The following is a 24,590-nucleotide window of genomic DNA, read 5'->3' on the forward strand; positions in this document are numbered from 1 at the left end:
GGGTGAAATCTTTGTCAAAATATCTATGTGCCATAGAGATAAAGTAAACTCCATTCAAGTCAACAAACATCTATAGAGCCCCTACTATGTGTAAGATTCAGTGCGGGGTGCTGGAGCAGGTTGGGAACACAAAGAGGAACAAGATGGAATCTCGCACTCAGAATGGTTAAAATCAAGTGAAGGAGAAGGACCAGCACATAAAGGAAATGCTCCGAATCAGGACTTATTTACAGATTTCCCTTGAAAAATCCTGGGACACAGGAGTCAGGTGAAAGGAAAGTGTGTGCAACCATTTTACCAGTGAAAATAGCCACTGAGCCTTGACATGGATTCTCTCATAATGTTCCAGGGAGACTCACTGGCTTCCCGAAGGCCCCACAGGCCAGTAGCATCATTTGAGGGCCATCGTCATCACTGTAGACTCAGAATCCTGTTATGCGCCTGACACTGTGTACTGAAGAAAAGCACAAAGACCAAGACAGATAGATTTCCTGTCCTCACAGTACCTATGTCCTAGTTGGGTGGGGGGTGGGGAGGGCAAACAAAACCATTCAAATAAATACACTAATTACAAATTGTAGCAATTATTACAAAGGAAACACAGAAGAAGCTGAGCTAGGCAACAAGACAGTATCTATGTCCTAGAGGTGGTCCAGGAGGGCCTCTTTAAGAAGCTAATATTTAAGCTGAGACTGCAGCCGTGATTCTCAGCCCTGGCTGAAAATTACAAGCATCTGGGAAGCTTAAAAAAAAAATGCCAGTAGCTAGGCTCCACCCCTAGAGATTCTATTTTAATTTGTCTGCGTGGGAGCCCGGGTATTAATATATCCTCTCCCCCTCCATCCCGATCATTCTAATGTGCTGCTACGGCTATTGCTCTAATAATGAGAAAGAGAGGCCTGGAGAGGGCAGGAGGAAGGACCGTCCAAGCAGAGGCACCTGTATGTGCAAAGTCCCTGAGGTAGGAAAGTGTTTGCCATGCTCAAGGGAGTAGAGGAGGATTGCTATTGTCTAGAGTGCAGCAGCGGTTGGCATAAAAGGTACAAGATGAGCGTTCTCAGGGACAGACACACACTCTCAAAGCCCGTAACAGACTCTTACAGGAAGCCAAGTGTCAATTTGTTAACGTGCAGGAAGAACTCAAATCTGCCAGGTGAGATCCTTGAGCTCTCTGATGAGTACGTTATCTCCTTCTAGAAAATTCTCTGTCAGTTTACCATCATGATATTATTAGGTAAGCCAAACACAGGGCTTGTGGATCCTTTGTTATTTACCTCTGGTTTTGTTCATCGAAAGATTTAGGGCAGCTTGTAAAGATACACACACCTTAGCAAGATGAAACCAATTAAAAATGTGAAATGAAAAGATGACACTGAGAGAAATGAAGACAGAAATTCTAAAACCAGAGGTGAGGTTGATACAGAAAAGATGCGCCATGTGGTTCTAAGCTTTTAAGCCACCATATGAAATGACAAATTCTGCCGCATCAAAAACTGAATGCCTTCCTCAGTAAAAAACTGTATTATTGCTCAGGATGCTGAGACTAGAGAGGAACTTGGCCCCTGGATTCTCATAGAGAGGACATCACGGCTGAAATGAAACACTGTCCTTAGACCAAACCCAACCAGTGAAAAGTTTTGTGCGGTGGTTCCTTGCTTTGTTTCTCAGGGTAGGCTGATTTCATCTCCCAAAAGAGCGGACTGAAAGCAATCGGGGGCGCGAGGAGGGGAGGGTGTGCCGGAAGGTGGTAGTTAATAAGGGGTGCACTATCCCTCATGCTGCTGTGAGGCGCCAATTTAATGCAGAGATGAAGATCAATTTCAGATTTTCTTCAGAAAATGGGGGCTAGAAGAGTTTTCTCATCCAAGCTTCTAAAAAATTGGGGGCAGCAAAGGGTTCAAAATCAGTCATACTTCCAGCAAGAGACCCAGGGGTTTTCTGTGTCCCAGCGTCCCTTGAGACAGCGGGGGGAGCCGGGCAGGGACAGCGGCCTGCGTGGACAGCCCCCTCCACCTGCCATAGAAGGTGAAACAAGACTCTGCCCTTTGAGACACAAAGTTAAGAGGTGCCACAAGCAGGAGGCCTCAGGCCTTGTGCCTTCTCTCCACAAAAGGGCACACATACTCCCCGGGTCAGGCCAGGTGGGGTGTGTCCAGAGGTCCAAGCATTCCCAGCACATCCTGGATGGTGCTGGGAAGGGCATTGTGGTGTCCAGCTGCAGACTCCCCTTTGCCTCGTGGCGCTCTCGCTGATCCCTCCTCTTCTGGTGGACTGGCCCGCTGTGTGTGCGTGATTGTCGTTTCTGGTGTTCTCGTGTGGACTCTGGGCTTCCTCCTGCTCCTATCGCCTCTTCCACACCTCTAACCTCCACATACAGTTTAATCCGGGGCGGGGGCGGGAGCGGGTTGGGGACAGCAATCTAAGTTTCTTCCTTTTCTGGAAATCTCTCTTTTTGATTCTCTCCCAATCTCTCTGTCTCTGTCTCTGTCTCTGTCTCGCTTTTGCCCCCTCACTCTGTTAATAGACAGGGGTCGTGTTGAGGGGCGGAAGCAAATGACTTAAAATACACGTACACACCACACACACACACACACACACACACACACACACACACCTCTCAGGGACGGGGTGGGAGTGTGCTGTCGTTCTGAAGCCACAGAGTCCGGCCTTGGGACCGAGATGGGGGTAAATCCTGGGGAATTCAAAGTGGCTGGCGGGAAGGAAGCTATGGTTATGGGGTACCTAAAAGGGAACTGACCCTTGTTATAAGCCACATTCTGGGAACCGGCCTCCCATGAGCTCCCACACCAGCATGTTGACACTGCCAGAGCCCCCACCAAACAGCCTTGTGAAGCCCAGTTCCAAGGCCCTCGAGGCCCACGGCCTGGCCTTGCTCACTGGCGTCTCTCAGGCGTTGACTAGTCTGTCACGCAAGAACCATTTGCTGAAGGATAGATTGGTTCTCTCATCTAAGCCTTGCAATAGCTCAATGTGGTAAACATTTTAAAATATGGTTTACAAGCCAAGGAGACCTCAGCTGGTTGAATGAAACTCTATGGCCTATGAAAAGCAGAACAAAGATTTACCCCATCCGGCTGTCCTGGTTCTTCAGGTCATATCTCCCAGCAGGGAGAGCTGGGCCACTGTGGAGGGGGAGGGGCAGCCAGAGCGCCCCCCCCGCCCCCCCCGCGGCCACAAGTCCATTTTCTCTCTTCCTGGTGCCCCTCCTCTGAGATTCCCAGGCAAACGCAATCCAAATGCAAGGCCAAGATTTGCTTTCTCAAAATACCTTTGTTTGAAATGCCCTCTGCTAGGGCAGAAGCACGGTTTATTTTCTCTTTTACAGTCTTAACAAGGACCTCTTTTACTGAAGATTTTTATGTAAATAACAAGACAACCATCTGTGCACCCTGGACTCATGCATAAGTGGTATTCTTGCCCACTGCAAAGGCGCTGTGCCATTTCTTCCAAAGAGAACTCTTAATTAAGACAATGGTATTCATAATGAACAGTAAAATCTTGGGAACCTTGCGATATCAGTCATTTACTAAATTATTTCTCCCCTGGGTCTGTAAGATGCCGCCCCCTTCTTCTTACTAGTAACTTAGTAACTGAAATGATTTTGATTTAGTGGGTAGCTTTTAATGTTTACACAGACCCTCGTCTGTGATATGCCACTTAATAAGATAAAATACTGCAGTGGGTTCTGAAGATGGAAAGTATGTACTAATACCTTGTCTAAATGCTTCGAAACCCAGGACATTAGTCATACTGTAATTATTCTTACCCAGCTCCCCACTGCGTGATAACTGTATTAAGCCAAAACACACATTCCTTCTGATTGAGAGATTTCATGACAACGAAATTTCATGTAAAATGTTAGCCCTTTGTAAGAGAAAGAGCTGAATTCTGATGTACAACACATCAGTGCAAAATACATTCGTGTAAAACGCCCTTTAAAATTCTAAATATGAAGATACCTTAGAAATGCCCCAGGCTTAGACATCAAGTGCACAATTTCTTCCTGACGCGTTTTAAGTCCTTATGACAACAGCCACCCTCCGCAGATAAGAATATCATTTCAGACATCTCCTCGCTTCCCTCTTATTGCCAGAACCGTCATTTCCCCTGCTGCCCTTCTCATCCTGTCTTCCCTCCGACTGTTTTAAGGTAGCACACTGCCTTTTGTTTTAGTGAGCATGAGGTTCTCCAAATTCTCACCTGCCCTTTTTACTCGTGTTTGTTTGCTCAGTATAAATGTGTGACTCTAGCAGACATTGACATCCAGGTTCTTTTTACTATAGAGCCATCATTCATAACAATGCAGGCTCCCCTTGCAGAGGGTGACAGCACCCAAAGGTCAGGCAAGATCTGGCCCTAAAGTTAATGGTGCTTTTCTTTCTTCTACTGTCGGAACAGAGCTCACGTGGTCAGATGACCATCACCCTCCAAAGCGGTTGCTCAGGAGCTGGGGCACTTCTCCTATGCTGCAGGCATTTGTCAAAGCACTTCGAGAGCCTTCTTACAATATCCTTCTGAGCCGGTTTAATAAACCACCGAAGAAAACCAGAATCACTACACTCTGTTCACAACATGTTCTGAACTCCATATATAACCTGGCTTGTTGACCCACCTTATTCACTGGATGAAGCTCCAAAGGGCTGTCTCCCAAAATCACATCCACCTGGAAAGGACAAAGATTTGCTATCATTTGAAGAAATGTAAAAGAACGTGCTTCGGGCTCAGAGCAAATCCAGAAGAGGAGCTTGAGACATGATGTCAGAGCAGTGTCTTTGGGCCAAGTGTGTTAAACTCCCAGGGGACCCCTGCAAAGGGCACAACATTCACTCTGATGCAGAAATGCTGGTTTGTTTTAAAAAAAGGAAGAAGAAGAGGCCATCACTGCTTCTTCTCACATTCATATTTTACTCATTGATAGGGATCTTCAGTTTGGGCGCAAACATCACAGGGTAACTGCAACTCAGCACACCTGCTCAGAGCGGGGGTTGCAAACGTTTCAGTTATAAGGCAGAGACCGGTGAGTGTTAACTTGCCATCTCTTCAAAATAACAGATCTCTGGCACGGTTCTGGAGGAAACAGGTTGAAGCCTGTACCCAAAGGCAATCTGAAATTTTGGAGAAAGTGTAAATTTGAATTAAGACAAAGAAAGATTCAAAGCCCATCCCTATTTAATTGCAAGGATGCGGCCCTGATCTTTCCATCTGGAAGATAGGTGTAATACTATCTATCTTGGAAGGATTTTATAAAAAAGCTGTAAAGTCCTTGAAATATAGTAGATGCTCATTACGCGGTGGCTAATACTAGCCACTCCTGTTTTGAACTTTTGCCTTCTGGAGTTTTTTCCTCCACCACTATCCTATCTTTGACTAACAAGTGTTAAATTTCATAATTTGAGAAGCTTTGCCAGTGCCCACTTCTGGCTGGATGAAGTCATACAAGCATGATATGCATATCATGCCTAGGATTCTAATGTCATGTGTTCATTGTCTCAACAGTTGAAAAGGATCTAGAACTTTTTAAAAGTAATCTCTACTCCCACCATGGGCTTGAACCCACAACCCCGAGATCAAGAGCCACATGTTCTACCAACTGAGCCAGCCAGGCATCCCAAAGATCTAGAAATTTTAAAATCAAGTTCCTCTTTTTTTTTTTTAAAGATTTTATTTATTTATTTGTCAGAGAGAGAGCATGAGCAGGGGGAGCAGAAGGCAGAGTGAGAAGCAGACTCCCCACTGAGCGTGGGGACTGATGCAGGACTTGATCCCAGGACCCTGGGAACATGACCTGAGCTGAAGGCAGATGCTTAACCGACTGAGCCACCCGGGTGTCCCTAAAATCAAGTTCTTTTTTTTATTAACATATAATGTATTATTTGTTTCAGGGGTACAGGTCTGTGATTCATCAGTCTTATACAATTCACAGCGCTCACCATAGCACATACCCTCCCCAGTGTCTATCACCCAGCCATCCCATCCCTCCCACCCCCCTCCACTCCAGCAACCCTCAGTTTGTTTCCTGAGATTAAGAGTCTCTTATGGTTTGTCTCCCTCTCTGGTTTCGTCTTGTTTCATTAGAATCAAGTTCTTAATGGCACTTTATTTCTTATGCATAATCAGACAATCACAGAATCTTCAGACATGCCTCCTGAGGTGATCTGTTCATACGCTACAAACACCTTAAGATAAGTGAAATTTGTCCTTTCTCTTCTCATCCCACAAATATTTATTGAACACTTGCTATAATATTTGTTAAGCACCGCGCTAGGCCCTGGAGAGACAGCAGTGAACAATAACAACCACAAAAATAAAACAGCCTGCTCTCTCTCGTGAGTTTGCGTCTCCTGGAGAGATATGCAATGAACATGATAATCTAGTAATAGAGTATGTTACAGTGTGCTAATTGCTAAGAAGAAAAATAAAGCAGAAAAGAGGGATAGAAAGCTTGGGCAAGGTGCATATGCACATATGAAACTCAGGAAAGTCCTCACTGAGAAGAAGAGGGAGTTAAAGTCTGTTAAAACAACCCGGGGTGCCTGGGTGGCTCAGTTGGTTAAGCAACTGCCTTCAGCTCAGGTCATGATCCTGGAGTCCCTGGATCGAGTCCCGCATCAGGCCCCCTGCTCGGCAGGGAGTCTGCTTCTCCCTCTGACCCTCCCCCCTCTCATGTTCTCTCTCTCTCTCTCTCTCTCTCTCTCTCTCTCAGTGTCAAATAAATAAATAAAATCTTTAAAAAAAATAAAAAATAAAACACCCAATAGTGATTTTAATGTTCAGTGGTCCTTCACATCAGCATCCCTAGATTTACTGAGCATTTGCCTTCTGCTCCGTGCTGAAAGCCCTGCTTCCTCGTGTGCCCTCCGTGCGACAGGGGAGCTGACTGCCATCTCTGGGAGGCGGCCCTCCCCGACTAGAAGGTGGGGGGGTCTTGTGGGTGCTCCTCTCTCGGCCCCAGTCCTCCACTATGCTTCCTTCTCCACCTCTCTGCGCTTTCTGAGTCTCTTCTCTGAAACCTTGTAAGTCATTTCGTGATGGACTGCTGACCTCTAGAGAGAACTATGACCAAAGCTAAATACCTAGCGGAAAATTCCAGGGTGGTAGGAGCTTGTCAAGACAGTGCCACAAATTTGCCTTGTCCTTCAGCTTGCTATTCTCTGCTCCCATCCTCTTTTTAACCAGCTCATGATAATAACTTAATGATATCAGTCACACTGGCCTACCATTCATTGAGCATTTAACTTGTTCCAGTTAAACACTTTATATGCATTTTTAACTTAATCATCCTAACCAGTATGAGGTAAGTACCATTGTTACCTCCATTTGCAAAGGAAGAGACTGAAGCACAGAAAACTTAAGTATCTGGTTCAATATTGCCCAGGCAATAAATGGCATGACCTGATTCCATAAACCATTTTTTGTGATGGTAGCCTGTGGAATTTTGCCAAACTTCAGTACCCTTCACTAGACGGTACAGCTCTATCACTTCAATGTTAGTTATTAGGAGGGTCTCTCACATCGGGTGGGGGGCCGGGCTGGTACCCAGCCTGTTTGCCTGAATTTCACATGGTTTGTTAAAGAAGATTGATTTTCAAGAGCTGTCATTATTCTCATCCGAAAAACCAGAAATTTTTCCTTTGCCCTCTCCCTATTCCTTGTGCTTTTAAAGAATGGTTCTTTGCTTCTTTTGTCTTTTTCTAAGATGCCTCTCATTTCCTGCTTCTGTGGATAGGCATGAATTTTAGACACGTTATTTTTAGATACTATTTTTATTAGCTATTGCCACTACACAAATAGGCCAGAGGAATTTCAGCCACTACTGAATTGTGGTGCTGACAATGTGAAGGACAAGTGTAAAAATGGCTTCACATGCACTCCTGAATAAAGTTCTGGAAGCTGTTACAGACACACACTGATCTATAGAAGAGGCATGGGACTTTCTTCTGAAAATCACACATACTAGAATTGATATGGCTTGTCAGTTCATAATTTGAACAGGTCATTCTCTTAAATGAATAAAATGCATCTTATAGGAACAAATAACGAACACAAGGAATTCGGGATATGTTATGGGTTGAAAATAAAATGGCCAATGGGGTTTTAATTACATATAGCAGCTTAAAAATTTTTTTGCACAAATGCCCAGTTTGTATGTAGATTTCTCACTTTGGATGAATGTAGTTTCATGTTTTTCTTTTTGTTTTAAGATTCCATTTTCTCATTAAGAATGGTTGAGGGGTCCCTGGGTGGCTCAGTCGGTTAAGTGTCTGCCTTGGGCTCAGATCACGATCCCAAGAGTCCTGGGATCGAGGCCCACGTGGCGGGGGGGGGGGTTCCCTGCTCAGCGGGGAGTCTGCTTCTCCCTCTCCCTCTGAACCTCCCCCTGCTTGTGCACTCTCTCTCCCTCAAATGAATAAAGAATCTTAAAAAAAAAAAAATGGTTGAAAAAAATCACTGGGGACCTCTTTAACCTCATCAGAAAGCAGCATCTTCCTTAAGCTGGCATTTACTTCAGTCAAAAATTTTATATTTGATCTGTTAGCAAATCTGGAGTAATGTGGCCAGAGCTTTGGGAAGCCAGATTCAGATTAACATAGTCCTCCTTCCTTACCAAGTAACTTCTTGTCTTAGAAATAGCCACGGCTCAAATGATAAATGTTGAGTCAACTAAGCAAAAATGTGAATTCCATTCACTTTATTACTGATGCAACATTCATGGAGAGAACCAGATTGAAACATCTGTGTGAAAGTTTGTACTTATTTATAAAGTGCAATTAGGTCCATAGATTTAAAAAAAAAAAATCATGTCATCGAGCTGAGACTTGACGCCATTTGGCATTGCTTGTCAGGAAAAATAGTCATGGGCACAATAAAAGAGAGACAGGTGTGGGTAGTAGAGGCAATAACTTTCTTCCGGAAGGTACTGATTTCATTTCTTTGCTACTAGTAGCTCAGTCTGAAGAAGCAGGCAATTTCAGGTCATTATAAATCAAAAAATATTTAATGACAGGGGAAGGTGCTCACAATATGCGGTTCAATGAGAAAAAGCACAATATAAAACTTGAATTTGAATTCAACATATGATATGCACATATGCAAGTGTTAATTAGAGGTAACCTTTGGGTGATAAGACACAAGTGATTTTTTATGTTTTCCTTTTTCCTTTTCTGTATATCCCAAATTTTCTATAATAAGCATTTATCATTGATGTAAACCAAATAGAAAAATCGTTGTTTTCACCTACATTGAGCAAGTCTACCTAAGTTTTTTCCATAAACCCTTGTCACTGCCTCAGCCTCAATATGTTTTGCATAATAGCCAGTGATTTTATAGCAGTTGATTCTCAGGACAACTACTGAACCACAGCTGAACCTTGCAAAGTCATCTTCCTCATCACTCAGACTCTACCAGGGTCTTATTTAGATGATTCCAACCAGATGCAAATTCCACTCCCTTGCAGCCTCCAAAAACAAGGGATTCCAGAGGTTTCTGTGCTAAACCTCTTAGAAGTCCTGTCTTAAACTTCCTTTAAAATGCAAATCGTGGCTGGGAAAGCTATCCTAAGCTATCTAGGAGCTTTATCTTTCTCATGGGAAAGATAAAGGACTACTCAGAAATAAAAGAGTGGGGTTTCCGGGAAACTTGTGCAGTGTCTGAGCTCAAAAAGAAAGAGGTAGTGGGAAATGCTTGATGCTTTATTAGAGGAAAACATGTTTGTGACGAGTGCAGTCAACGATTGCAACATTTGGTTTCAAACTAAACCTGTTGCTTTCTTAGTAGTACTATTTCCTAAATTATTATAGCTGTGCAGTTCTTTATGCACTTAGGAGAAAAGGAAGTATTTTTGTAAACATTCTCTTTAATGAGCACTTTCTGTTAAATGATATTGAAAATTATACATAAAATTTCAAGATTAGTCATAAATATCTATTCTTTTTACTTTTTTAACCACATAAACATTTTAAAAAGCAAAACTTCTATTAAAACATTTTCAAAGTAAAAATGTTGAGTTTTCATATGTTTATCAAAAACAAAATGGTTTTTTAAAAAGATGTATTTATTTTAGAGAGAGTGTGCGGGGGGGGTTGTTGGGAGGGGGGGTGGGCAGAGTGAGAGGGAGAGAAGCAGACTCCCCGCCAAACCAGGCGCCCAACTCTGGGCTCATTCTCAAGACCCTGAGATCACGACCTGAGCCAAAATCAAGAGTCGGTTGCCCAACCGACTGAGCCACCCAGGTGCCCCCAAAACAAAATGGTTTACACTAAAATGTTAACATAATTTCTTCTGGATGATTGGATTATAAGGGATTTTTTTTTCTCCTTTTTTACTTACCTATCTACATGTTTTTTTAAGGTTTTACCATAAGAATATTTACTGATTTTATTATAAGAAGAATCAAATAAATATTATTATAAAAGTGAAAAAAACAGGGCACCTGGGTGGCTCAATCAGTTGAGTGTCTGACTTCAGCTCAAGTCGTGATCTCAGGGTCCTCGGATGGAGTTTCACGTGGGGCTCTGCACTCAGTGGGGAGTCTGCTTCTCCCTCTCCCTCTGCCCTTCCCACTGCTCACGCACACACTTTCTTTCTCTCTCTCTCTCTCATATAAATAAATAAAGTCTTTTAAAAAAAGACTAAAAACTGTTTTTATAATTGTGAGCAAACCTATCTTTTGGTATATTTTTTCCTATGGTGTTTATTATTTGAAGTATAAAATAAGATTGTTTTGTTCTCTGTAATTCCTTTCTTTTAAATTAATCTTCTAAATATAAAATAATGAGGTTTTTTAATGCTTTGGAAGGAAAATATTAAGTTACTAAGTTCTCTTTTAATTTTGAATTTTTGTCCTTCAGATTAATTTACAATTTACAAAATACTTTTATGTATATTATATTTGATCCTCACAATATCACTGTAAAATAGCAAAAACCAGTATTATTATTATTCTCAGCAACCTCATTATATAAATAAGAAAACTGAAGTTCAGAAAGATTAAGTAATTTACATAAGGCCATGCAGCCAGTGAGTGAGAGAACTCTCTAGATCAATTAAATTCTACAGCATTTCCTTACAAGAAAACAAATTACATTTCCCAACTGATTCATAAACACAGCATAAGGTACACATTGGAGAGAAACGTGCAAAAAATCAAGAAAATCTGCTATTTTTTAAAAGGATCATAGATTTATTAATATAGAAAAATACAAAACTAAAGTATCTGTACAATAAAATCCTATATATGAAAAAATATATTTATATGTCTAAAAGGATCAAAAATAACAAGATCAAAAACAAACTGAGGGTTCTAGAGGGGAGGGGGGTGGGGGGATGGGTTAGCCTGGTGATGGGTAGTAAAGAGGGCATGTTCTGCGTGGAGCACTGGGTGTTATGCACAAACAATGAATCATGGAACAGTACATCAAAAACTAATGATGGAATGTATGGTGATTAACATAATAAAAAATTTATAAAAAAACTAGATCTCTGAATGGTGAAATTAAAGATAAGTTTTTCACTTATTTTTCTTTAATCTTTTGTACTCTGTAAATTTTTAACAGGATGAATTCTATAATCAGAAAAATAAACATTACAAGCTGCTGTTAATAAAGTACTATAAAAGGACACCTGGGTGGCTGCAGGGAGCTCGCTTCTCCTTCTCCCCCTGCCACTCCCCCTGCTTGTGCTCTCTGTCAAATAATAAAAATAAAAAATCTTTATAAAAAAAGTACTATAAACATAGTTTATTCTCTTTAATGGTACTATAATGTAATTGGTTTCACTTCATCTTCTTGGTTTGCTGCAAATGTTTTATTTAAAAAAAAGGCAGATGTGGTTTCAATGTAAAAAAAAAAAAAGAAAAAAGTAATGAGAAATCACAGCACTGTATTATGAGGACTTGCTCTCTATCGTAGCCCGTTTAGCAATACAGGACTAGTTTTTGAGACTATGACCAAAAAAATGTTTCTGTGGTTTTGTCTCTACAATGAGTGCCAATGTTAACTGTTAATTTGGATGACTGCCTGCCCCATAGCCATTTCCTCTTCCTTGCTAACAGAACCTGTATTTCAGGATGGCCAGACAGTCCCAAATCAGGGGATGAACCATGATGTCTAGTCCAAGACAGTGAAAGAGAATCTTCTGGTTCCTGGCTTCCCAGCTTCCACGTGGCTCCGGGTAGCCATGTGACCCAGTTCTACTCAATCAAATATTTGGAAAAGTCTTCTTGAGGGTTCCTGGGAAAGATGTTCCTCACCAGTTAGATCAGGGAGACATGGTCAGAAAGCACCTTCCTTTTCTGCTTTGGGTGTTGCCATAGGAGAATGCTTTGCTCTGGGAGCTACAGCAGCCTTCTTTTTTTTTTTTTTTTTTAAGATTTTATTTATTTATTTGAGAGAGAGAGAATGAGAGAGAGGATGAGACAGGGGAGGGTCAGAAGGGTCAGGGCCCCCGGTGCGGGGCTCAATCCCAGGACTCCAGGATCATGACCTGTGCAGAAGGCAGTTGCTTAACCAGCTGAGCCACCCAGGCCCTACAGCAGCCATCTTAGGACAAGTGAGAAAGCCAAGAAAACTACAGAGACACAGAACCAGAACATTATTGACTCACTCACCACCTCTTAATTTTTATTATGTGAGAAAATTATCTGCCTGCATTATCTAAGCCACAGTTTGTTATTCTAATACTTGCAACTGAATGTCCTGTAACGATATAGTAACACATAACAAGAATTTGAAGTTAAAGCTATCAACATCTTACAAAATGTAAAAAAAAAATTTAGCCAATATCCAATCTAAATGGCCACCAGTGTGGGGTGTCATACAGAAAGGGTTAGGTATATAAAATATTGTATGTCAAATATATCTCAATAAAGCTGGAAAATAAAAAGAAATGGTTAGATTACTTTACTGGGATATTACACAGTCATTTTAAAATAATATTTAGGAGGACAGTGTGGCCACATGAGGAGATGCTCATAGTGTAATACTATGTGAAAATAAAAGGAAAAAGAAAAACAACTTGGGATTATAAATGCACTATGATTACAACAATGTTTTCAAAGACTGTGAGGAGACAAACCCAAACCATTAACAGAACTGTCTTAGGGGGGATAGGATTGACAATAAATTGTTTTTATCCATCCCTCTATTTTCTAAATATTGGACTTCGCAGGTTATAATTTTTACATTAGAAAATATTAAATAAAGTAACTCATGTAGATGGGCAATATAAATCCCTGGAAGAATTAATATCAGATGTAAGACTATAGTTGGCTCCCTACTGGCTGACTCAAACTTCCCACTTTGATTGTCAAAGCCCTTCCTAACATGGCTCCTGCCTACCCTTCTAGCCCCACCTCGCACCACATGTCCCGTTCCAGCCACAGCGAACATTCCTGTGTCCTCTGTGTGTGTTCCTGCCTCTGCCTGACCTTTCCTTGTGTGCAAGATAAGCATTGCTAGTTGTGCCAAGACTGATGGTTGTTCTCCAAAATCCCTTTCCTCAGTAATAGAAAATAATTTTCAACCAAGCACACTGCAGCCCAGGATAACAGCAATATAGCCCAGCCTTCCTTTCGGCTGGATGTAGTCATATGGCTTTGTTCTGGCTACTGCGGTGTGGGCAACCTTCAGGCAACTTCCCAGATTGTCCCTAGTTAGGAACAGGTACTTTCTTCTTTGTCCTTTCCTTCTTAGATGCTCAAGTTTGAACAGTCAACTTGGACCATGAGATGAAAGCCGTGAGTTGAGCTTGGAGGAACAAGCTAGAAGGAGGCTGGGTCCCTGATGCTTGCGCTGCTGCCACACCAGCCCTGGAGCATCTATCTCTGGGTTTGGTCTGCGCAGAACAGAGAGATGGATAACTCTCTTGCCCATCCCACTATCATTTTAGGGTTTTCTGTCATAAACAATTTTTTTAAAGATTTCATTTATTTATTTGAGAGACAGAGTGAGAGAGAGCATGAGGGGGAGAAGGTCAGAGGGAGAAGCAGACTCCCCAAGGAGCCGGGCGCCCGATGCGGGACTCGATCCTGGGACTCCAGGATCATGACCAGAGCCAAAGGCAGTCGCCCAACCAACTGAGCCACCCAGGTGGCCCTGTCATACACAATTAAACCGAATGCTAACTGATGTATTAATTTATGAGCTAAGCTAGTAACAAAAATGGCTTTTAGAAGGCGAATGACCACAGTATCAGTGAATTGCTATCCAGAAGAAATGAACAGAAAGTTGGCAGTGTGGGGCTGGCATGCAAAGGAAAACAGAAAGGCTGAAGAAGAGAAAGGGCTAGCAATGTGGTGAGAAGCCAGGGCCACCAATGGCTATTTAGGGAGGAGATGGGGGCTTAAGATTTGACCAAAGAAGTTTTAAGAATAAAGAGGACTAGTATGAAATATTAAGTCACCTATTGCACTCGGCTACAATGTAATTTCCTGATGTTAGCAAATTCTCGGTAAAAATCTAATATAAACGATAGCCTGGCATGAGCAGGTTTTTGGGAAAACTAAGGAGAAAGGGTCAAGGCAGAGTAAAACCACAGCATACGTGAAACACCAAAAGGCTGTACATTCAGGGGAAGCTGAAAACAGAGCTTATAACAAGCAAATGCTTCCCCAAGTCCCCAGAAAAGTGGGTGGAAATGCTGTATTTCCAAAATGCAACGATTTTTAGAACCAATATTGTACATATATTAGCATGTTTTAATGCTATTTATATATATGTTTTGCATATCATTTTTCTTTATACCAGAAATAGAGTCATGTTAGACATAATTCTTTTGCAACTTACTTTTGTTTTGTTTTAACGAATCAATATGCCCAGGACATCTTTCCAAATAAATTAACCTCATTCGATAAGAACAGCATAGTATTCCATCATATGGAAACAGCATAATTAATTTAACTAGTCCATATTGATGTAAACTCACTTTTTTGCTATTACAAACAGTACTAGTGCAAAATACTGTTAACACCTGAGTGCAATTGTGCATTAACAATTAAATATTCCTGGAATAAATGACAGTAAGAGACTTTCCAAGGTTTCAGAGTAGATATATTCTTTATTGTAGAAGCTATTACAAAACTCCGTTCCAGAGAAGACTACCACTGCTGTACGAGAGGGCCTGTTGGCCTGTACTCTCCCCACACTAGATGCTATAAATCTTTTTACTTTTTGTCAGCTTTAAAGTGGTCTCAAGCTAAATAATTAGTGCGACTTAACATCTTTTCACATATTTATGGGTCATTTACATTTTTTCTCTGAAATGCATATTTATATCTTGTGCCTGATTTTTTCTATTAAATTGTTTCTCTTTTGGGGACGCCTGGGTGGCTCAGTCGGTTAGGTGTCTGCCTTCGGCTCAGGTCATGATCCCCGGGTCCTGGGATCAAGTCCTGCCTCGGGCTCCCTGCTCAGCAAGGAGCCTGCTTCTCCCTCTGCCTCTCTCTCTCTTACTCTCTCTCTGACAAATAAATAAATGAATAAATGAAAAATAAATAAATGGTTTCTTTTTTCATACTGATTTAGGAAAAAATGTTTATATGTTAAAGATATCAATAATTGGTCTATATATATTTAACAAAAATATCTCTTGGTCAGTCATTTGTCTTTTAATTTTGTCTATGGTGTCTTTTGCCACGCCCAAGATCTTAATTTTGGAAATGATTTAGAAAGATTTTGACACTCCAAAATGTAAACAAGATTTTCCTTTATTTTATGATTTATGATTCTACCAAAATGACATGACAATAACGTAATAATGAAGAGTACAGACTCTAGCCCCAAACTGCCCGAGTTCAAATCTTAATGATGTTGTTGTATAACCTTGGGAAAATAATTTAACTTCTAAGTGCCTTGGTTTCCTCATAAGACACTTGTGAGGATTAAATGAGTCAGTACCTACCTACTAGGGGCTCAGAACACTCTTTGCAATACGGAAAGTTTCAGTAAACATTAGCTACAATTATTTTGCCATTCCTTGATGACAGAAGTTTCCCAAAGTATTTTAATATCTGAAATAGCCCACAAATAAACACTGCAGAAATGCCGCCAATCCTTATAATGGTCTTTAACCTTTCTGCCACCTGCCTTTATTAGAAAAATGAAACTCAGCAACTGCAGACAGACAGAAAACTGAAGACAGCGAATAAGAAGGGCAAGGCGCCACACAACAAATCAAACAGAAGCACCAGCAAGAAAACTCAACCAGCTCTAAGGAAATAGAAGGACGTAAGGTAGGAATTATGTTTTGACTGTGAGTCTTGCCCTGACGGGTTTCTCCAACAGCAGTTACACAAACCTGTCTCATCTTATCTGCGGCAAATGCGCCCTTCACATTCAAGGGAAGCTCATTTCCTACACATTTAATCTATACATTTAGGAAATCTCAGGGACTACTTCGAGTTCAAACCTTTCCCAAGCTTTGTTTAGCCCCGGGCAACTTTGTGTTGTTATTTAGACAGTCTGATCATTATCCTTGTTAGCATTGTGGCTGGAAGACCAAGGTGGTTCATTGTTTTTACCATGAGAAACTGTGCCCATGTTTTTGTTAATAATCACTGGAATCTCCAGAAAGGCACATGTTGCCCACATACTGCTAGTTCATCTTTTAATTCTTGAATCTCTTCCATCTCTGTGGGTACCTTTTTTGTGTCCAAAGCTGAACGGTTTTTTTCTTTTATTTTTCTTAATGAGTCAGCAAGAATCTTCTCTATAACATTTATATATCATGAGGAACAGCTCTGGTTTTACTTACCAACTCTTGTTATATTTTTATTTTCTAATTTATTTTTTTCTGATTTTATCTGTTTCATTTGTACTGACACAGACAGGCATCAGAAAGGTAAAGACTGGTTTTTCTTTTGTAGAGGGAGAGAGGGGGAGAGAGCATGTGCATGCACAGGTTGAGGGCAGTGGGGAGGGGCAGAGAGAGAGTGAGAGAGAGAATCGCAAGCAGGCTCCATGCCCAGCACAGAGCCCTGCATGGGGATCCATCTCACAACCCTTAGATCATGACCTGAACCCAAATCAAGAGTCCGTCGCTTAACTGACTGAGCCATCCAGGCGCCCCAAGACTGCTTTTGAATTGTACTCATTTCTGAGCAAGTAATTCATCTCCCTGTTACTTTCTTTGATTTATTCTGTTGTTTCTTTTCTGGTTTCTCAAGTGAAATGTTTGGTCTCTTTCTTTTCAGTCACCCTCATTTCCTAATAAAAGCATTTCGTTGTGGCAATTTTATTTGAATTTCGAAGGACAGAGTGACCCCAACAGACATCTAGCTAGGCTACAAATGATTTATAAAAGTAGAGTTGTTCTCTCAAAAAAGACCTGTGCGCCAGTTGAGGGCAGAGAAAATGGTAGAACGTTAGACCTGGGAGCAGCCTCCAGAAGAGCTAAAGTCCTATGCCCTACAAATGGGGTTTCTGATCACCGGCAATGGGATAATTTGTCTAATACTAAAAAGGTGGATATCGGGGCGCCTGGGTGGCTCAGTCGTTAAGCGTCTGCCTTCGGCTCAGGTCATGATCCCAGGGTCCTGGGATCGAGCCCCGCATGGGGCTCCTGGCTCAGTGGGAAGCCTGCTTCTCCCTCTCCCACTCCCCCTGCTTGTGTTCCCTCTCTGGCCGTGTCTCTCTGTCAAATAAATAAATAAAATATATATTTTTTGAAGTTGGATACCCTCATGCTAAGTCTGTGCTCTCCTTGAGCAAAAAGTCTTAAAAAATCAAAGCAAAGCAACCTCTTTCCCTCCCTTCCTTCCTTCTGCATGACACCAGATCACCTTTTATCCCACAAAGAACCTAGTTAACTCTTTCCTTTCATAATCAACCCATGTCCAAAATACTGTGGAAATGCTGTTTTCAAAGTTGAGCTTCAGCCAGGCACTGCCCCAGGCCTTCTCCTCTCCCCCAGATTGGAAACTGGAGGAAAATTCTGGAAGGCAGAAGAATAAGGCTGGCTGTTGGTGACACCTGCTTTGACTGTGAGTTTTAGATGCAAGCACTGGGAGCTTAAATAATTAAAAATTTAACTCAGTGAAAAAAGATACGTCACAATTGTTTGGGCCTTTATTATGGTTCCTGTCCTTCTCATATTTTCTTCCAGTCACCAGAGTGACTTCATCGCCTTAATCCTGCAGTTCTTAACCGAAGTTGGGAGGGACAGGGGTATGTCTATCGGAATCATCTTGGGAGTTTTTTTGTTCAAATTATACACTCTCTGCTCCTAGAATCATAAACAATGATCTAATCAAAGAAGAAGAGAAGAGACAACAAAAGATGAAAAGGAATCTAGGAATCCAGTTTGGAAATAATTAGAAATGAGGACAGATGTTTATCACATTATTAGTGATGAAAACTGATCAGCATGAATGTCCAACAATAGGGAAATAAATTACATTACAGTAATTCACATTATGGAATATATTTATAACTATTACAACTAATACTTTTAATAACATGAGAAAAATTGCGTGGTTTAACTTTCATTGCAAAATGCAGGATACAAAGATATATATAAAATACGATCTCAACTATTTAAATGTTTCATATATATACGTGGCAAAAAGGTTAAGACGGGAAAGTCCCCAAAATGCTAGCAGATTTTTGTTTTGAATGGAATTAATGGAAAGTTCTAGGCCCCTCTCTTCTTGGCTTGCAGATGGCCATCCTCATCCCGCGTCTCTTCATATTGTCTTCTGTGCATATCGCTGTGCCCAAATTTCCCTTTTTTGTAAGGACAGCAGTGTACTGGGTCAGAGCCCACCCCTATGGCCCCATTTTAACCTAATTACCCCTGTAAAGACTGTATCTCCAAATAAGATCACATTCTGAGGTACTGGGGATTAGGTCTGCAACACATGAATTTTGAGGGGATACAACTCAACCCATAATACCCACCCACATCTAACAGATAATCCAAAGCTAAACCTAAATGTCATCAGACAGCCTTCAACTGCTTCTCTGGCCACTGTGGCATGGGGACTATCCCCCAGCATTATCCCTGGGGCAAAGGTAGCAGAGACATCAATCACAGCAGCAATAAGTAAGGTACAAGATGGCACTGTCATCCTCCCAAGGGGGGTTAGCAGCCTTCTCCTGGAGCTTGGCTCCTATTTTCCTGTCTCATTCCTGGCAGCAGGGATAGGCCCAGAGCAAACAATGTTCATGATAGCCTGTCCTGGCACTTCGCTTTGGAGGGCTTCGCAAAGGGCAGAAGATGGGCTGAGAGAAGTTGAAGCCCAGTCCTTTAAATATGCAACCCAGAAAGATAGGCTAAACATATCTAAATCTCTCTCCCAAACCTCAGCCTAACTGATAAAGTCATTAAGCTGGACACCACTAAATAAAATATGTCAATCTGCTTTATTGAAATACTAAAGCTGAATTCTCAAATTCCAAAAAATATTTAAATTTCTCAATTGTACACATGTAAAAAACAAATTTTATATCACTTATTTCCTAGTTTCAATCACTTTCTAATACACCAAAGAGGAACTAAAGTAGAAAAGACATCATTAAACAAAATGAGGATACTTTAAATATAGTTGCACTGTCTTCAATGGCTCATGACACATTAACTCAATCATTAAAGTTAATGCATTACTTGATACAGCTATTGAACAGGAAATTATCTCATTTGGCAGCACCTGGGCCAAAAAGATACAGCTGAAAAAAATATATAGAATCAACAATTTCCAATAGAACACAAAAACGGATGAGGTCTGCTGAGCTCATGCATGTATCCTTACCAGAAGTCTACCGAGTTCATTTTCTGTTTCATTTGTAACCTTTTTAAATATATTACCACAATGAACACTTATGTCGGTGTGGTGTGTGCGTTCAGTGAGTAAGTAGGTAAAAAATAAAAAAAATTTAAAAATTTAAAAATTAAGGTTAGGGTGGATTAAAGACTCCAAGTAATCCAGTTATTAAAATTTGGTATAAAAAAAGATGCAGGAGTTCCCTTTAAACCTCAAAGGTATCTGGTTAGTATCCTGAACCTCATCAGAAGTATGAACCAAATGAAAAATACATTAAGCATTAACTACCAGCACTCTCTTGATGAAGTTGTAAAGGATTCACGGGCTAATTTCTGACCTCTAGTGGTAAAGTTGTAATAAAGTCCTCAAATTTATTCTCCATCCTGAATTACTGCTACCATTTGAGAGAGAATCCATCTATAAAGGATTAAAAGGAAGACAGTCAACCACACTTTCAGAGGGCAATGATCTCTCTGACCCTAGGTGGTTCTAGGGTATTAGTGAACTCTTGGCCGACTTCCATTTAAATGCTGGTTTCAAGCAAGCCTATCCAAGAACACCAGACAAGCAACAGTTCTTCAGCTTGTGTTCAGACTCTTTTCTGTTCCTCTCCCCAACCTCTTCAGAGTCCTAGTGCTTAGGGAAAAGCCCCAGAAAGCAAGCACGGAGAGAAAAGAAAGGTGTGGATAATTGGCACCCATATGAGTGCTAATAAGTGCAGACACAGGACTTAGTCATATATAATAAAGTGTTTTCAGAAACAAAAAGTAATACTGATATACCAAGAGGAATATAAATTCAGACGTTAGAAAGCAATCCTTCCACTATCATTTATAACTGGTAAGACTTAAACCAGACATTACACCACTAAAGAGAAAGATTGCCAATATGAATTCTTTTTGAAATAATAGCAGAAAAATATCAAACTTGGATGGAAAACATCTTTTTCAAGAAAAACGAAACTACTTTTCCTGATGATAATAGGGTCATCATTTGACTAAAGTCTGTTTCTGCTAATATAGGTGTTGAAATTGGAAGTTACAAGAAGCTCTCTAAAGAGATGCTGCGGGTTTCTACATGGGCTCCAAATCACAGCCCTTCCCGTTGTTCTGAATTTTGTCCCTGAGAATCTACATACACATGAAACATTGCCACACACACACACTCCCCATTTTTTTTTATCCCTACCACTAGCACTTTCTTGTATTTGTATGTAGGTAGGTAGGTATATGTGTACTTTCATCTTCCGGTTTACCTCCGCCCTCCATCTGGGCCCTCGACCAAAGTTAACTACCTGCTGTTTATCTCTACCTGGTCTCCTCTCCATTCATATAATCGTAATATACACATATATCGGAGTTACCATTCACTGTTACAAAAACAGAATTTTATATACATATTGATCTTATTGTCTGTTTAACAATAATACACCATGGAATGCCCTCAAAGTTAACTGGTATACATCTGCGGCAAACTGTATTTTCCAAAAACAGCCACAATATATCCTGTCCCACACGCTGTTCCAGAAACTGGCCGCTCTCCTAGAAAAAATGTGGAGGCAAAAAAATAAAAAATAGAAATAAAATAAAAATGTGGAGTCTATTTCCCTCCTCTTGAACCTCGGGCGGTCTGACTGTCTTGACAAATAGAATGTGGCAGAGTGATACTGGGGTTAGAAAAGATGAGTGAGCTTCAACCTGTTTCTGTCTCTTTCTTCTTCTCCTCCCTCTCCCCCTCCCCTTTCTTCTTACTCTTTCTCTTTTCCTCCTCCTCCTTCGTGACCCCTCCCTCCTCTGCTACCTCCCTCCCTCCCTCAGCTACCATGTTGTGCAGAAATGCAGCTTCCTCTGGGAGCCCATGTGTCGAACTTCTAGGAGACAGCTCTAGTTAAGGTTTCAGCCAACAAGCCAGACAGCCAGATATGGAAGTGAATGAGCCTCCGGATAATTCCAGATCCCTTCCATGAAGTCCCCCTCTGCTTTCCACGTAAGGCCTCAGACACCATGGAGAACAGACAAACCATCTCCATTGTGCTTGGAGTCTCTACTATGCCTCTTCCAAATCCCCGACCCACAGAAGCCATAAGCATAATAAAATTGTTGTTTTAAGTCAGTAAGTTTTGGGGAACTTTGTTACAATAGATTCCTGGAAGAGAACTGACTTGTCCATTCTAGTGGCTGTATCGTGTTTTACAGCTTTTGCTATAATACGGCTGGTTTGATAATTACATTTGTAAGGGTATTCACTTTGTTTCCAGTTTTTGCCACTACAAACATTACTGCAATAAATATCCTTGAATATATATCTTGAGATTTATGTTTTTATTTCCATGAGAATTGTAGAGTAGAATTGCTATTGCTGTGTATTTTGATTTTTACTAGTTCTTTTCTTACCTTCTGGTTCATAAGGATTTTATTGGGGGGGCGCTTTTGATTTATCTTTCTTTTCTAATATCTTTTATGGTTCTTTTTCTAATTTATTAAGATGAATACTGAGTTCTTATATTTTTAATCTTTGTCTGCATGCAACTTTTTTTTTTTTTTAAGTAGGCTCCACACCTAGCATAGCATGGGGCCCAACACAGGGCTTGAAGTCATGACCCTGAGCTCAAGAACTGAGCTGAGATCAAGAGTCAGACGCTTAACCGACTAAGCCACCCAGGCGCCCCTGCAAATACCTATCTTTGGGTCTTGTAGGTTTGGTTATGCTGGGTTTTCCTTTTTTATCTTAAAGAGTTTATAATTTCAATTTTAGTTTCTAATTTGATCCAAGAAATTATTTAGGAGGCTATCTTAAATTTCAAATAATTGGTTAAGCTATCTTTTTAAGATTTATTTCTAATTTCATTAATTTTCTTCTAATTTCATCAGATAATGTGACCTGTAAAAGTCTCTACTTTTAAATTTCTTACTTTTTTTTGTGGAAAAGTTTATGATCAGTTTTGTAAGTAGTCAATGACCATTTGGAAATTATATATGTAATCTTTATTTAAAGAATGTAAGATTCTGAAAAAAATAAAGAATGTAAGATTCCATATGTATTTATTAAAGTATACATGTTGATTATATGCCTTGGTATGATGTTCCTTTTTTTTTCTACTAGGTCCATCTATTTCTAAAAACAGTGTAGTACAAATCCACTCTAATTTCATGTTTATGAAATTATCTTTACATTACTAATGATATTTTGGTATATTTAGCTATTATGTTGTTTGATGCATATATTCATTATGTTATGCCCTTCATAGGAAATCTTCTTCTTCGTGTTCATGAAGAGTTCTTCCTGGCTGATGTTAATACTGCCTCTTCTAGTTTTGTTTGCTTGCATTTGTTTGGTATTGCTTTTCCAATCTCTATATTTTAGAATATTTCTTTATTATGTTAAGTGTTTCCTATGGACAACGTATAGCTGGGCTTGTTTTTAATCTAATGTGACATCTCTGTCTTTGGACAGGAAAACTGAGTTCATTTACCTTTAATATAATCTCTGATATTCTTGATTTTATTCCTTCCCTCTTATTTTTGCTTACCATTGAACATACTTTATTTCCCTATTTCCTTTAATTTATATTTACTAATATGATTAAGTTATAATTTATTCCTTTTCCCCTTATTAATTTCAAAATCATATACTTTCCCATTCCATTAGTGGTTATCTTCCTTTTTATTTTCTGAAAAGATGTGATTTCCCTACCATATTAGTCTATTTCCTGATACTTTTCCTCCACCTCAGTAAGATGACACTTCTAGAATGCTTTTACTTTCCACTCCTCTTCTCCCAACCCCACCTTTTGGGTTTTGCTGAGCAATTTTGCAACTTTTACTTCTAGGCTCTCATTAGTAGTCACATCTATCTTAAGAGTCTTTATTTAACACATATAGTACATATTCCCAGTCATTCCATTATTACCCACATAAATTACAAAGCTCACTATTCACTCACCACTCTTTCCCTTCTACTTCACCTTCTCCTTTCTTGAGATCTCTATTCTCATTAATTTGTTTAGTTACAGCCCTCTTTTCATAGTTTTCTTGGATGGGTATGAGCAATATATTCTTGGAATCCTAACATTTCTGCATTCCTTTCCCCCTGGCAGGTGACTGGTGCTAGGCTAGAAAGAGACCTACCTCTTGGGTTACATTCCTTTTCTCTTAATAGGGATAGACATTATTCCACTGTCTGACGCCAGTCTGGTTCTTTTCCCTTTGTAAATTATTTCTTCTTTCTGTCTAAAAACTTACAAGGTTTTTCTCTTCAACCTTGGGATTCAGGAGTGCTGTCAGAATATGTTTAAAGTGTGTGCCTTTTCTAATCAACTCTGCCTAAGACTTAGGGCACTTTCAACTGCAAATACAAGTTTTCATTCAGCTCAGGAAAATTTGCATCTATTACATTTGGTTTTTCCCTTGTAATTCACTCTGGAACTCCTATTACCCACACATTAGCTCTCTGGATTTGTCCTTTCTTCCAGCAGTTAAAGTATCCATTTAGGATTTGAAAAGGTATATTAATGCTTTTCCTGATAATACTGGATCATCACCAACATCAGCTAAATTATCTGACTATATCATTTGGTACTACACTGTTGCCTAAAGTGAAATATAATAATATGCATCTCATTTGCATACTAGATAACTCACTATCAAGGTTGGCTTTTTTCACTATATTTTAAAATATGCATCTATTAATTTAATTATGTCTATTTTTTAAAAAATATTTTTAAAGCAATATACACACAGTCTTTTTTAAAAATCTGTTCCGATAATGAAAGTAAAATCTCCCTCTCCTACCTGACTCCCCAGGCCCACCCCTAAGG

The 24,590-nt window shown here is 40.2% G+C and overlaps 1 protein-coding gene across 1 annotated transcript in view; it reads right to left on the bottom strand.

Moving 5' to 3' along the window:
• The window catches only part of N4BP2 (NEDD4 binding protein 2), a 122,809-nt gene that overhangs the window by 4,334 nt on the left and 93,885 nt on the right, over positions 1–24,590 (bottom strand). The window contains exon 18 of the mRNA XM_028087051.2: positions 4,634–4,684. Within this exon, the coding sequence (XP_027942852.1) occupies positions 4,675–4,684 (10 nt within the window). The 3' untranslated portion in view covers positions 4,634–4,674. The remainder of the gene's footprint in view (positions 1–4,633; positions 4,685–24,590) is intronic.

The sequence above is a fragment of the Eumetopias jubatus genome, unplaced genomic scaffold (assembly GCF_037043125.1).
Source record: "Eumetopias jubatus isolate StellerSeaLion01/CBP00866 unplaced genomic scaffold, mEumJub1_p1.0 scaffold_2, whole genome shotgun sequence".
Taxonomy (NCBI): Eukaryota; Metazoa; Chordata; class Mammalia; order Carnivora; family Otariidae; genus Eumetopias; species Eumetopias jubatus.